General features: G+C 37.5%; 2 protein-coding genes across 2 annotated transcripts in view; one reads left to right on the top strand and one right to left on the bottom strand.

Annotated features, from left to right (window-relative positions):
• Positions 1 to 15,178, bottom strand: part of LOC107035949 — a 106,192-nt gene extending 91,014 nt beyond the window's left edge. The window contains exon 1 of the mRNA XM_015253617.1: positions 14,800 to 15,178. The gene's annotated coding sequence lies outside the window, so the exon portion shown is untranslated. The remainder of the gene's footprint in view (positions 1 to 14,799) is intronic.
• Positions 3,937 to 13,291, top strand: LOC107035908 (putative SLC9B1-like protein SLC9B1P1). The gene is made up of 8 exons (XM_015253553.1): positions 3,937 to 3,941; positions 4,142 to 4,353; positions 5,911 to 6,280; positions 7,265 to 7,437; positions 7,510 to 7,628; positions 9,921 to 10,232; positions 10,687 to 10,788; positions 13,013 to 13,291. The coding sequence occupies exons 1-8, from the start codon at positions 3,937 to 3,939 to the stop codon at positions 13,289 to 13,291; spliced, it is 1,572 nt and encodes a 523-aa protein (XP_015109039.1).
• Positions 15,179 to 16,132: the final 954 nt, after the last annotated feature.

Here is a 16,132-nt window from a genome sequence, read left to right as displayed (position 1 = left end):
CCCCACTAGTTCCTAAGTTCCAGCCTGAAGTTTTCACTTCGACAATTTGTTTCCAATTCCAATTTATTATTGAGAGCTTCAGGCAGAAGTGCCCATCGAAGTCACAAAACAATACAGAACATGAGACACAAACATGTATAAATATATGTATAATCCCTGAGAGAACACTGAGATACTCTCACAACAGAAGCGTAAAAATCATCAAGTTCATTCGTCAAGTAATTTCACAAAAATTAATAAGCAAAGAAAAACTCAAAAATCAAAAGAACCGACGTCGGTGGCCGAGTGGATTAGACGCAAGTCTAGTGTGCGAAAGGTTGTGAGTTCGATTCCCCGTGGAACCGAATTTTTCAACGGAAGGCTCCGGCGAGCGGGAGGTTGCTAATAGAGGAACCGCCTGTACCGGCATGGGTTTTCTGTGGTTTCCCCATGCTACTTCTATGTTCTATAGAAGTGCGAATGCGGTACAGTGTAGAATCCACAGCCGCATGCATAGGGTTGGATAGAGTGCCGAATGGGACCCGAAAAAGGGACTCCAAGGCCGTGAAAAAAAAAAAATGAAATGAATCATTGCTCGCCAACATTAATAGAAAGTCTCTCAAAAAATCTCCCAGAAATATCGTGCAGCATGATCATGCGGTATCACATGATATACATGAAAATCTCGCAATAACAATAAACAATAATTAGCATCATCATCTCGCAATACATGCGACTATTTCCCGAAATACCTCGCAACATCAATAATCGATGATTAACATCATCATCTCGCAATTCATATGAATAATCTCTCGAAATCACAAGAGAATATCAAGAAAAAAGTAAAAAACAACAATAATAATAGCAAAAGTGACATTTTCATCACGCTGTGACGAAAAGTGAACTTTTCGGCACGCTCCGCCACATTGTGATGAAAAATATTGTTCGTAACTCGTGAAAAAATGTTTTTTAGCTCGTGGGATTATATCACTCGCCGTCGGCTCGTGATATAAACCTCCCACTCGCCAAAAAACACTTTTTCGTGAGAAGACCCGGTAAACCGCGATTCTAACCTCGCTTCGCTCGGTTTGATCGCGGTTTACGGGCCTTCTGACGAAAAATTGCATTCATCACACGGTCCAAAAGTATTTTCTGACGAATGTGGCTTTGTGGACCTTGTGATGAAAATAACTATTTTGCACTCGTTACGAAATATACTATTTCAGTTTCAAGAATGTGTTAAAACCAAAATTAATCGCAGCGGAGGCATAATATCGATATCGTGCAGCATCACATGATACATACATACATGAAAATCTCGCAAGAACAATAATCAATAATTAGCATCGCCTCGCAACGTCATTCAAAATCAAAAATCAAAATAAAAAATTTTCCCCCAAAACCATTGTTTTCACATGTTGCACACAGTCGCGGGGCAAAATGGTTTCATAACCAGTGTTTTGAACCGTAAATTTCTCCACCTATCCACCCCCACCCCCGCCCGTCGTCGTAAACCCGAGACATTCCCTATTCCACGTCCTTATCAAAGTAATCAAAACCAGAAACACGATTTATCCTTTTCGCTCTCCATTCGTATCAAATTCCCCTCTGATCTAGCCTTTGATACTCAAAAAGAAATAAAAGCCCTCTAGATAAAAGTGAAAATATCTCGGAAAAAAAAACTGAAAATAGATGAGAAGAAACAAAAGAATCTCCGCCGGATAAAGAGATGAAAGTTCTTACTCAACTTTTTATTTCTACTTATATATTTTTTTCTGGTTGAAGGACTCGAGTTCTCTGATGTTTGTTGTTTTACTCGTGATATCCACTCGTCTGTATTGGTAAATAAAACGTGAGGTCCAGACTTGCTTTTCAGATGTTGTTTAAGGGGTAAAAGTCAATCATCGGGGTAAATAGGGAGAAATTTTCCCTAGTATTTTTTTGCTTTTTGAGGTTAGGAAACGGCTTTGTCTGTCGATATTTCGGACGATGGCGAGAGGATAAAACAAGGAGGATCAAGAGGTACTGTGGGATAGGCCTGTCCGATTGTATTACTTGCTCTTGTGGATCTAGAAATAGTAAATAAAAGTGGTTGGAATGTTTTGGGTCACGTGTCAGCGATTCTGAGGGACATCTAGGGACTTGTCATGGTATATTGTGATGAACGAGGATGTGACTAGTGTTGTGAAGAGCTGAAGAGTACGTGAGAAGATTCTGATGGTGCTATGGCTCATGTACAGGCGGAAAATGATCAGTAATCAAGAATTTTATGGTTTTTGAATAATTTTTAAATTTTTTGTGAAATTTGAAAAGGGAGGGAGGGGGGCGGGGGTGAGCTCATTCGATAGATCGGGAAAAATTAGGCTGAAAACATAGGCTGACGAGGTCATTAGCTTTGATGGGTCAGGAGTTAGAGGGGAGAATGAGATCTAGGGGAAAATTGGGGTTTTGGGGTGGCTAGGGGAATTCTCTGGAGATGGATAGTTTTTGGTGGGTATTACCATAGGTTCATCATAGTTGAAGAAAACAGTTGGCGTAAATGATGGAATCTAGAGAGAAAATGCGTGTAGGGAAAAAGTGTATCTAGGGGAAATTTTAAAGGGACGGGAGTAGGCTCATTGGATAGATTGGAAAAAGTGAGGCTAAAAACATGGTCTGACGAGGTCATTAGCCCTGGTGGGTGAGGAGTAAAGCGGGAGAACAAGATCTAGGGGAAAATTGAGGTTTGGGGAATTCTACAGAGATTGATGGGTTTTGGTGGGTATTACCATAGGTTTACCATGCTTGAAAAGAACAGTTGGTGAAGATCACGGGATCTAGGGTGAAAATACGTCTAGGGAGAAAATGCGTCTAAGGAGAAAGTGTATCTAGGAGACATTTTAGAGTGACAAGGGTGGGCTCGATCCGATTAGATAGATCAGGAAAACGAGGCTGAAAACATAGACTGACCAGGTCATTAGCTTTGACGGATGAGGAGTTAGACAGGAGAATGTGATCTAGGGAGAAATTGGGGTTTAAGGTGGCTAGGGGAATTCTGCACAAATTAATGGTTTTTGGTGGATATTATCATAGGTTTATCATGGCTGAAAAGAAAAAAGTGATGAAAATGATGGGATCTGGGGTAAAAATACGTCTAGGGAAAAAGTATCTAGTGAGAAATTGCATCTAGGAGAAAAGTATGCTTTGATAATTAGCCGGTATTTTTCAACGAACATTTTCCTGACCAAGTAATCATAATCAATGAAATAGGTCATGTCGTCTAGGGTGAAAATACGTCTAGGGAAACAGTGTATCTAGAAAAAATGGGTTTGGAAAAAAATTGTAACTTTTCTTCAGCAATTTCCTTAGCCACATAATAATCAAGGAGTCAATGCAGACAGTTCGACCTAGGGTGAAATCGCGTTTACAAAGAAAAATAATCTAGGGGAAAATTGCATTTTGATGCTTAGGGTTTTTTCAGTGGAAATTTCCCTACACGATAATTAAAAAGTTCATCAGAATAATATGGTCTAGAGTATAAACACATCTAGGGAAAAAAATGTCTAGGGGAAAAAATTACATCTTCATCCAGTGTTTTCAAGTTAATTCCCCTAGCTACGTCATAACCAATGAGAATTACGTCATCTAGGGTGAAACAACATCTAGGCGAAAAATCTTTCTAGGAGAAAAATCTGTCTAGGAAATTTTCCTACACGATAATTGAAAATTTCATCAGAATAATATGATCTAGAGTGTAAACACATCGAGGGAAAAAAATTGTCTAAGGGAAAAAATTACATCTTCATCTTCATCCCGCGTTTTCAAGTTGATTCCCTAGCTACGTCATAACCAATGAGAATGACGTCATCTAGGGTGAAACAACATCTAGGGGAAAAATCTGTCTAGGGGAAAAGTCCATTTTTATTTTCAGCCGATGTTTTCAACTCAATTTCCCTAGCTCCGCCATAATCAATAAGGATGCCGTGATCTAGGGTGGAAAAACATCTAGGGGAAAAATGCATCTAGGGAAAAATAGCATTTTGATCGTCAGCCCGTGTTTTCCATCGTAAATTTCCCCGTCTACACGCTGAGACTGATCGGAGTGGTGCACAATGAACGAGAGTGGGGGATTGGGCATAATCCCAGATTGTCTGACTTCTCTTGTCGATTTTTGTTGAAACAGAAACGAGGGCAATGGCTCGGACGAAACATGCTGCGGCAGGGCAATTTTCTGTCACCCAGTAATCCGCAACATACCGGTAAACCATGCAATCTCATCGTGCCTCGGTGAGGCAATCACGTGGTCAAGCATCCTATGGCTATTAACTTGCCTGTCAATATTGACAGTTGCCTTTGGGACATTGTATGTTCTCATTGGACCACCTATGGCACCAGGTATTATCAATCTTTATCAGTTCAATCCGACTTTGTATCGATTACGTGACACAATAATTGATTTTATAATTGAAAAACCAATGGTTGAGAATCGGAGACAATTGGACAATTAGTTTTTTTTTTATTTTCTCAAAACCAGAAGTAGTAGATGAATGGAAATTATCTCATCAGATTACCGAGGAAATTTTCGATTCTAAATACTGGTTTTGAACCCATTTTTCCCCATGTCTTCTCGTAATAAAACGAAAATTTTTTTTGGGGACCAAAATTTTGGTTTCAAGGCCCGGGTGTACTATCTTTCGAATGTTATCTGGATTTTTTTTATCTTTCGTAATCCAAAATTGTCAATTGAGTGGTACATCATGTAGAAATTCCCAAAAATTATGATAGAATGATAAAAAAAAATAGAAAAAATTCTGAACTTTTTCAAAGAGGCGGTTTAAATGAGATTCTGAATGAGTTGAAAAAAGTGGAAATTACAAATATCTGATTTGCTGTGGCAAATTATCTATTAGCTGTCATTTTCCATGGTGGAAAACAAAACACCAACTCCTCATGGGAAGTGACAGCTAGGTATCTCAATTTTCAAAACAGTGGTATGTAGTCGTCTGCCATTTTTATGTGATAAAAGTGTGATTAAAAAATTCTCCAAAATATTACAACTTTTTTCAAAGAGCCTTTTCCGTAATAAATGCCTCTGTGCAGTGTGGGAAAAGATTTACGAAATCAGTCTTCCCCCTACATGATATTGGGTGACAGGCCGCTACTTGTCACCGTAAATCAGATACATTTTTCAATTTCTTGTTATTCAATTTATTCTGAATATAAATTAAAAATGCTCTTTGAAAAAATTAAGAATTTTTTCTACTTTTTTTTGATTATTCATTCATAATTTTTCAAAACTTCTGCATGATGCCGGACTCAATTGACAATTTCAGATGACGAAAGATGAAAAAAAACATCGAGATAACGTTCGAAAGATAGTACACCCGGGCCTTAAAATATTTGAGGTAAGGACGGGGTAAAAGGGATTCAAAACCAGAGGTTCGAATCGGAAATTTCCGCAGCTATTTAATTAAATCATTTTCATTCTCCCACCTCTTATCACTGCCGAGATATCACAAAAAAATCAAAATGCCATCAGAATTCCTTCGCAAATCGATGAGAAATCCATAAAAAAAGTGATAAAAAATTATTTTACATAAGTAGAAGTATGATTGGACCATTCTGCCCAATAGCACATCTTGGCTGGGAAAATTTACAATTCCAAACACCGGTTTTGAGCCCATTTTGCCCCATATCTTCTCGTAATACAACGAACATTTTTTTGGGGATCAAAATTTTGGTTTTAAAATATTTGAGGTAATGCCGGGGCAAAATGGGTTCAAAACCAGGGGTTCGAATCGGAAATTTCCGCAGCTATTTAATTAAATCATTTTCATTTTCCCACCTCTTGTTACTGCCGAGATATCACAAAAAAATCAAAACGCCATCAGAATTCCTCCGCAAATCGATGAGAAATCCATTAAAAAATGATAAAAAAATTGCTTTACATAGGTGGAAGTATATTTGGACTATTCTGGCTAATAGTATCCTCCTACGCTCTCGGCTGGAGTCTCGCGTACATTCCATATCTCAATATACCACCTGTATTTGGTATGCTCCTAGCCGGTATGATTTTCCGTGGAACTGGAATTTACGACATACATGAGGAAATTGGAGCCCGTACAACTGGAAAAATTCGGACTCTATGTCTGACATTTATTATGATACGGGCTGGCTTGCAGCTTACGACAACAGCTATACAGAAACATCCCTATTTTTTGCTTTGTCTAGCACTTATTCCATGCACAGTTGAATTTCTTACTGTTGGATTGGCGTGTAAATTTATTCTGGATTATCCCTGGGACTGGGCATTTCTTACCGGGTGAGTTGTCCAACTATTTTACTACTTCTAAAGAAATAACAAAAACACGTCAACAAATTTTTTTACGAGCAATTTCCTTCTGACAACTTTCAACAGACGGGGACAAACTGGATTTTCATGAAAACCGGAAGTCGCGAAAGAACGAAAATCATCTCATTTGATCGCTGAGAAAATTACCGATTCCATCCACTGGTTATGAACCTATTTTGCCCCGCTATTCATCAGAAACCCTTAAATAAACGTTTTTGAGCAGCAAAATCGTTTTTCCGCTGCGTCATTAATAATTCTGGGGCAAAATGGGTTCATGACCAGTGTTTGGAATCGGAAATTTCTTCAGGAATACAACGAAACAATTTTTACTTCCCCGGCCCTACCCCCTCCCCAGATATCGGTGAAAAACTGGAAGCATCGAACGTAAATCTGTTGAAAAGAATTTTTTCTATCGAGTTTGATTGTTATTTTAATTTTTTTCATAACAATTGTCGCTTGTCTGTCATCAGTGGTGACAGTGAACTGTATTCCTTGTCAAACTATTTTACTACTCCCAAGGAATATAAAGAAATGTCAACAAATTTTTTTACGGGCGATTTCCTTCTGACAAGTTTCAATCGGACAAACTGGATTTTCATGAGAACCGGAAGTCGCGAAAGAACGAAAATGATCTCATTCGATCACTGAGAAAATTACCGATTCCATCCACTGGTTATGAACCCATTTAGCCCCGCTATTCATCAGAAACCCTCAAATAAACGTTTTTGAGCAGCAAAATAGTTTTTCCGCTGCGTCACCAATAATTGTGGGACAAAATGGGTTCATGACCAGTGTTTAGAATCTGAAATTTCTCCAGAAATACAACGAAACAATTTTCACTCCCCCACCCCTCCCCCCTCCCCAGATATCGGTGAAAAACTGGAAGCATCGAACGTAAATCTGTTGAAAAGAATTTTTTCTATCGAGTTTGATTGTTATTTTGGTTTTTTTCAGAACAATTGTCGCTTGTCTGTCACCAGTGGTGACGGTAAACTGTATTCTAGCACTGGCAGACAAAGGGTACGGTGAGGACAGAGGTATGGCGACACTCCTCTGCACAGCAGCATCGATCGACGATGTTCACATAGTTTCACTTTTTACCGTCTGTTACTCATTCGTCTTTACAGGTGACATTTTTCTCATTAAAAAATTTTTCTTTCCCTCCAATGAATCATTTCGTCATGAAATATGTTATCTAGACAAGGATGTTCACGGTTTTTGGTCATACGTACCGGGTGGTGTACGTGATCTTCTGCTTGGTTTAACCGTGGGTCTGGTGCTTGGATTAGTTTTTGCTTTTTTACCGCACAGAAATACGGTGAGTGCATTCAACCGTTAAAATTATCATCTAATTTCTGATGTCGCTGGAGATGTTTTGGAGATGCTCATTCGCATTCTGGGGGTGGAGAAACTGGGCGAATCTACTGCGAGTGGAGAACATTGGGGACAATAACATTTTGGGAGATTTCATCTTGGCTTCTCTTGATTGTCTCCAGTAAGAGAGCGAGACGATGGGCATTTTTTTTTAAGAGGATAAGTAATTTCAGGAAATCCTTTCTAAAAAAAGCATGGGTAATATCTCGAATCGAAAATGAGAACTCGGACATGGCGGATATCTCTAACGAATGGAGAAAGTAAGGTGGTTTTCATGAGTGCAATCGTCCTGCGTCGAATTTTCATGAAGCCCGCTTAACAAACAAAAGAGAATTGAATACCATACTATGAACCATGAATAAACGAATCATAATTGTCCAAATCATTTAGGTCCGAGGAAAATGGAATAATTGAACTTTCTTAATATTGCGTTCACTAAGGTTTTCTTCGAACAAAGTTGATTAGAATGAATAGCTAGAATTATCAGATTATCTCACATTTTTGACGTTAAGGATAGGAGAATCTGAATGCAATATAGTGAAAATGATGATCGATTTTTTCACTTTGAACAAATAATATTAATATCCAAATACAAAATTTCTGATATGAATAAAAAGAAGCTGTGACTCAATATTCCAGATTAAGTTTTAATTTTTAATTTGTTGCTGAAAACACGAGATGACAATATTGTAAGCACGGAATTATATTGATGAGATGAACAACAGATTAATTGAATTACCGTGTGAACTAACTAAAAATTGATAACAGTGTGGGCACGCACTTTTACCAGAGTATCAACAAACATTGAATTCCAGAAATTCACACTCTAAAGTGTGTTCTAGAAGGAATTTAATTGTAATTATGATTGAAATCTTATTCAGTGAGCGTAGGAATTAGAATTTGAGCAAATCATTTATTGTTGTTTGTTTGTTGGGGCTTAACGTCGCATCGACAGCTAGGTCATTAGCGACGGGTTCGCGACTCTTTTATTGTCGTTCGAACTCACGCCTATTTCCTCTGTAGCCTATATAGGTTACGATGGTATTTACAGTATTTCGAAGGTAAGAATCAATTANAAAAAAAAAAAAAAAAAAAAAAAAAAAAAAAAAAAAAAAAAAAAAAAAAAAAAAAAAAAAAAAAAAAAAAAAAAAAAAAAAAAAAAAAAAAAAAAAAAAAAAAAAAAAAAAAAAAAAAAAAAAAAAAAAAAAAAAAAAAAAAAAAAAAAAAAAAAAAAAAAAAAAAAAAAAAAAAAAAAAAAAAAAAAAAAAAAAAAAAAAAAAAAAAAAAAAAAAAAAAAAAAAAAAAAAAAAAAAAAAAAAAAAAAAAAAAAAAAAAAAAAAAAAAAAAAAAAAAAAAAAAAAAAAAAAAAAAAAAAAAAAAAAAAAAAAAAAAAAAAAAAAAAAAAAAAAAAAAAAAAAAAAAAAAAAAAAAAAAAAAAAAAAAAAAAAAAAAAAAAAAAAAAAAAAAAAAAAAAAAAAAAAAAAAAAAAAAAAAAAAAAAAAAAAAAAAAAAAAAAAAAAAAAAAAAAAAAAAAAAAAAAAAAAAAAAAAAAAAAAAAAAAAAAAGTCATTTATTGTAATATGAAAATTTAACAGCTGATAAATTGGGGCGTAGATTCTCATCGGTAGTTTTGCTTTTTGAAATGAGAATGATTATAAATAATTGATTGAAAAAAGGACTATCGAATCTGGCATAATAAAAGAATATGAGGTCGTCGATGCCGCCATCTTATGTGGACGCCCCCTCCAACCGCTCCAAAGGGCTTCAAAGATGGCGGCTCCTCCACCTCGCGTTTTCAACCATTTCTTTAAATTATTTATCCTCTTCCGATAACCCCCAACTCGCTTCAGTCAGTTTCTATAAAAGGAACAAATTTTTTAAGCCATCTTTCAGATTTTTCTATCCCCTTTCGACTGAGAAAGGCGAATAGTATTAAATTTTGCCCGCATTTTAGTGATTTTTTTCCACTCCCGAGCCCTTCGAATTGAAGATATTGTGATTTTTTTCCACTTCGAGCCCCAATTGAATTTCACAATCGCGAATCGTCAATTATTGGTAATAGCTTTCAGAAAATCAATGGTATGTCCCTCAAAAGCGCACCTTTTTCTCTGTGAAGTACCCTTCCAACAAATATTAGTAACTTAGACCTTCCCCAGCTCCCCCCCGGGATCATTGCCACCTCCAAACTCTCTTCCTGAAGAATCACTCAAATTCACTCAATCTTCCCCAACTTTAGAAGTATGTGACGTGGTACAGAGCAGTGTCTCTGATCCTGGGATCTCTGATGTGTACCATAGGTGCTTCAAAACTCGCTGTTACTGGTGGTGGATACTTAGCAACAGTATCAATGTCCTTCGTAGCAGCAAGGGGTTGGAAACTCCTGTCAGGTATAACGTTCGACGTGACTCCACTACGTCGTGTAAGCCACTTCCTCTGGCACTTTATGCAGCCAGTGTTGGTTGGCATCATTGGGGCGGAGATTGACTTTACCCTGTGGTCACCCCAGAGATTTGGCCTTCATGTTCTATGCATAATCATTGGTCTAGCTGTAAGTTTAAGCTGATGGTATTGATCAAATGAGAAGACAAAGTCTCGATAAATTTCCAAAAATTGAATTTTCTCAGATGGAATCCATACTAGATCGATGAAAATAGTCTCACCACATGGTCCGGTAAATTTCCGATTCCAAACCCTGGTCATGAAGCCATTTTGACCCGTTGATTGTTAATACATCATTAATTAATCGTGAAGATGCGCTTTTCGGTGCCAAAACGGTTTATTCTTCCTGTAGAAATTAATTCCGTGGCAAAATGGGCTCAAAATTAGGGTTTGAGATCGGAAATTTATCCACCCATCTGATGATACTATTTTCATTCAATTCCGTCTGTAGAAAGTGCTGAAATCGATGAAGGAAAAGAGGGAAGTTTGAGGCAATGGCCTTCAGCCAATGTTGATGTTTCATATTTATGTTTTATCGACTTTTTTAAAATTCTCTGCTCCAGGCTAGAAGTGCTTTCGCCATTCTGACGACCTATCGCACCGCCTTTACCATGAAGGAACGAGTTTTTGTGGCATTTGCTTGGTTACCGAAAGGCACACTTCAAGTAATTTATTTAAACATTCGTTTGAAAAGATAACTTTAAACACTAGAAACCCTCAACCCTCCATACAAACGGGGTTTTCTCGACAAACTGAGATGATACGTCATTAAAAATGGTTTCATCCGACTGCCGAAAAAATTTCCGATTTCAACCCCTGATTTTGGACCCATTTTGCCCCGTAACTTATTCCTACGTGACATAAAAACCACTTTGACAACGACAAAGTTTTTTTGAGGCTGTAAAAACAACTAGTGGGGCAAAATGGATTCATGACCAGGGTTTGGAATTGGAAATTTTTCAGCCTATTTAATGAGTCTATTCTCATTCCCCTGGCTTTCATCACTCCGGTGGAATCAGCAAAAAACTGGAACGATTGGATATGAAATTTTCCATTTGCCTTTTTTTGGACAATTTCCTTGTTATTTCCGAGTCTAATTGAGTTTATTCCCGCGGAAATCGGGTCAAACAATTTTTTTTTGTTTCACTGTAGAACACTAATTTCGCTGTTGAAATGAGAAAAAAAAATGTTAATTAAAAATTTTATAATGCAGTACAAGCTTTCACGGTTATTGGTCCATTGATTTATCGGTCGCTTGTCCCAGTTTATTTTATGATTATTATTTACCCCCTCGGTCTTGTGTATTTTTTGCATAAAACTTCAATGCCATGAGGTTCATAAAGAAATCGATAGCAGTGGGATTTTAGTATTCATTGAATTACGAGTAATTCTGGCAATTTTAAAACTAAAGATCAAAGGAAAATTAACGCAAATCGTTTGAATGCAATCAACCGGGGCTGACTGAAAAAACAAGGAGTAGGGGGTGTGTGTGGGGGAGGGGGCAGGGTTGAATTTCATTTGATAGCTGGGGATATTTCCGGTTCGAAACCCTGATTTCGAGCCCATTTTGCCCCGTGAGTCGGGCGGACACGAGGGACGAGACGTTTTTGGAGTGAATAATGGGGCAAATTGGGCATAGAGTAAAGTACAGTTGGAAGAGACTAGTTTGAAATTAAACTTTCCATCGGATGGATGGATTTTAATTGAAGAGTTGATGAAAATCAAATCAATTTCCAGACATTGTGGTTAATTTTTAATTAAATTCGGTCTGAATAAATTCTGGGTGCATGCAAATGTTTGATGATGCTGATCAATTGGGCTCCCGTGATTGCTCGATGTTTTCTGTCTGTCTAATTAATTTGTTGACAAGTGTTTGGGATTTTTGTTTGACGGGGGAATTTAGAGAAAAACTGAGGGATTTTTTGGTTTGATATTTTGATGATGAGAGGGTTTAGGAGAAATATCGACAGATTTTTTTTTGAGAGCCAACATTTACCCAACGTTGATAGCCAACATTTCCCCAAACGTTGGTAGCCAACATTGGCCCAACGTTGGCAGCCAACATTGGCGCAACGTTGGTAGCCAACATTGACCCGACGTCTGTGGCTAACATTCTCTTAACGTTGGCAGCTAACATTACCCCAACGTTGGCTGCCAACATCGCCCCAACGGCTGTAGCAAACATTCCCTTAACGTTGGCAGCCGACATTGTCCCAACGTTGGCTGCCAACATTGCCCCAACGTCTGTAGCAGACATTCCCTTAACGTTGGCAGCCGACATTGTCCCAACGTTGGCTGCCAACATTGCCCCAACGTCTGTAGCAAACATTCCCTTAACGTTGGCAGCCGACATCGCTCCAACGTTGGTAGCCAATATTGACCTGACGTCTGTGGTCAATATTCTCATAACGTTGGCAGCCAACATTGTCCCAACGTTGGCAGTCAACAGAAACCCAACGTTGGCAACCAACATTGTCCCAACGTTGTCTGCCAACATCGCCCCAACGCCCGTAGCAAACATTCCGTTAACGTTGGCAGCCGATATTGCCCCAACGTTGGTAGCCAATATTGATCCGACGTCTGTGGCCAACATTCTCTTAACGTTGGCAGCCAACATTGTCCCAACGTTGGCAACCAACATTGTCCCAATGTTGGCAGTCAACCTTGTCCCAACGGTAATAACCAACATTAACCCAAAGTTGGCAACCAACATTGTCCCAACGTTGGTAGCCAACATTGGCCCAACGTCGGTAGCCGACATTCCCTTAATATATGAAATCCCCGCCTCCATTGCTTTTTTTCTCCCCTCATGTTTTTTCTTCACTACAAATCTCTTATCAAGAAGTTTCATGTTATTCCTGGCCTCATCATCTGTTTTTGTTTATCCAGGCAGCACTTGCGCCAATGGCACTCGAAGAGGCTCGTCTTACAGACGATGAAAATGAAATATCCCTGGCCATGGACGTCGTACGTATATCAGTTGTGGCCATTGTCTTTCTGGCGCCACTGGGTGCTATTATTATGATGGTATCAGGACCATTGCTATTAAATCGCCTCGAAGAGGACGAAATTAATCGACACAGGGAATTGAGCTTCCTCAGGTGGACGAGTTTGCAGCCCGTGAACAACAACAGACAGCGGAATTCTTCCATCAGGGCTCAATCATAACTCATCCCGAAACCACTAAATTGATTCCACGTCGTGGAAATATAAAAATAGTCTCATTACATGTCCGAGAAAATTACTGATTTCAACCCCTCATTTTGAGCCCATTTTGCCTCCATTGGTTCATGAAAATCCAGCAAAAAACGTTTTGAAATGTCGAAACGGGTTTTGCATTGTGTTTGAATTAATTATGGGGTAAAATGGGTTCAAAATTAGAGGTTGGAATCGAGAATTTCTTCATCCATGTAATGAGATAATATTCATCCTTCCACCCTTCCCCCCTTCCCCATTGTCGAGATTTCCAAGAAAAACGAGAAAAAAATGAAATAAATTTGTTTTTAATTCATAATTTTCAAAAAAAACAATCATTTTTGTGAATAATAGGAATGATTTAGACATAAAAATCTTTTTATATCACAGCCACGGAAATTTCCAATCACAACCAGTATTTTGAACCCATTTTGCCCCATCTGTTAATTAAAAATCCCCAAAAAACGCTTCGGAGCGTCAAAACGGTTTTTTCATTGGTTTATTAAGAATAATGGGGCAAAATGAGTTCAAAACCATTGGTTGAAATCGACAATTTTTTTATCCATGAAATGAGACAATGTTCATCCTTCCACCCCTCCCTAATGGCGAGATTTCCAAGAAAAAATATTGTTTTTCATTCATAATTAAAAAAAAAATCATTCTTCTGAGTGAAAGGTATGATTTAGACATAAAAATCTTGTCATGTCATAGCCACGGAAATTTCCAATCACAACCACTGGTTTTGAACCCATTTTGCCCCATCTGTTAATTAAAAATCCCCAAAAAAACGCTTCGAAGCGTCAAAACTGTTTTTTCATTGGTTTATTAAGAATAATGGGGCAAAATGGGTTCAAAACCAGTGGTTGAAATCGGAAATTTTATCCTCTAAATAAAAAAAAAAATTCGTCTCTTGATCCCTTCCCTCTCCCGAGACATTTAACAATACTGAAAAATTTTTTTTTGTCTGCCTGAAGCCTCGAATAAATAAATAGAATAAAAAACATGGAATAAAATTCCATCTAATGAAAAATTTTTTCCCATTCCTCTATTTATTCCCCCCGCACGTTCTTAACCCAAAACTTCAACCAGAGTTCATTAATTCCTGCATAAAAAACTCATTAAAAATAATTACAAAAGTGAAAGAAAAAATTAATGATTGAATTTTTTTCCCTTGACAAACTAAACCCCTGAAAATCAATAATTAAAAAGAGATGAAAAATACGTAATCACTGTGATAATCCGTGACCCCTAAATTCCCAACCGATAAAAATCTCAGTATCACTCTATTACATAATAAACACAATCGTAAACACATGTATAACGCGTCTGTTATGAATTTTTTTTCCCCTGCTCCATTGTTTCGTTATGAATTAAAATACAAATGAAGGCATAAAGCAGTGAAATTCATCTGCCGTTAAACGCTGAGATGCATAACTCAGTGCTCTCATGCGTTATTTATGGTAATTTTCATTAAATCTTACCTTCTACAGGGGAAGGTAATGCTCCATAGGCCGACGCCTCCGCAGAAAAACTCAGGATCAAAACACTTGAATTGTTTTTATATCAGAAAAACGATTTTCCACCAGAAAACTAAAAAAAAATGACGATAAAACGAAAGAATTAAATCACTCGGTGTTTTTTTTCACTCCAGAAGTCCAATTGTTGCTTGAAAATTGATTTTTTAACGGAAAAAAAAGGATTTTTACACTTTTTAACCAAAAAAACAAAAACTAAACAAAGGATTTCACAGATTTTCGACCAATTGTTGATAAATCACCACTGGAATCACTCAATATTTTTTTATTCACCGCAAAAACTTAGGATTATTAACAAAAAATTTAAAAACAGGTTTTTCAGCAATTTTTTCCGCCAAAAAAATTAAAAACCGAAAAAAACATAATTTTACTCGATTTTTCTCACATTTTCGGGTCCAATGGCGTCAATAACTAGTGTTCATGGTCATATCTGTTATTTATTATGTTCATCACACGACAATTACTTGAGTAAAACAAGGAAATGCTGATGAGTTTGACGATTGGAACGTAAAAACACTCACGAATACGAGACTTATGTCACCGCGACCGACGGGCGACTGCTGTTCGATGGATTGTCATAATGGCGAGGGCGGCGGTGGTGGGGGCCGAGGGGACGGGAAAGGTAGCGACGCAGAGGAGTCTCCCCCTCCCCTCCCTTCAGCTCTGCACGAACCCCTCGCTCGCTTTATGGTTCGAGACAACGAGAGGGGAGAAGTAAGAGAAGTGTCTGCATGGAATTGTCGGCCATTTTGTGGAGGCTGGTCGCCATTTTGTCTTGATTCGAACAATGAAATTTAGAGGGAGAGAGGAGCCTTGTTTATACCGGAGGGCTATTGACTACAAAATATATAGATTTTCATTTTTTTGAGTTGCACAAGTCACATTATTTTGATATCCAATGATTTTTTAAAAACCTTTAACCTCTAAATTTGCAAAAACGACTCGTCTTTCCATATTTTTAACGATAAAGATGTCGATTAAAAATTATAAAATGTCATTCTGTGTGGAATTCATTCGACTTTGCACTGATAGAAAAATTAACCTGCAAATTTGATTGGTTTCTCTTCCCGAGAGACAACCCGAACCTCAAAAGAAAATTCCCTCGCGCATCCTTTAAGCTCAAAATGCCTGATAATGTGTTTTTAAATTTTTTCCCAACAAAAGTGGATGGTAAAAAAAAGTAAATGACTGATCAAACCTCTCTCAACGCAACTATCAGTGCTCACGAGGGTCATACCTTGTGAGGGTTAAACGTCGCAAGGATTGTAACTCGCAAGGG

This window comes from Diachasma alloeum, unplaced genomic scaffold (assembly GCF_001412515.2).
Source record: "Diachasma alloeum isolate Michigan unplaced genomic scaffold, Dall2.0 Dall_scaffold_00202, whole genome shotgun sequence".
Classification (NCBI taxonomy): Eukaryota; Metazoa; Arthropoda; class Insecta; order Hymenoptera; family Braconidae; genus Diachasma; species Diachasma alloeum.
The sequence above is the reverse complement of the archived record's forward strand: the minus strand, read 5'-3'. Positions and strand labels throughout refer to the sequence as shown.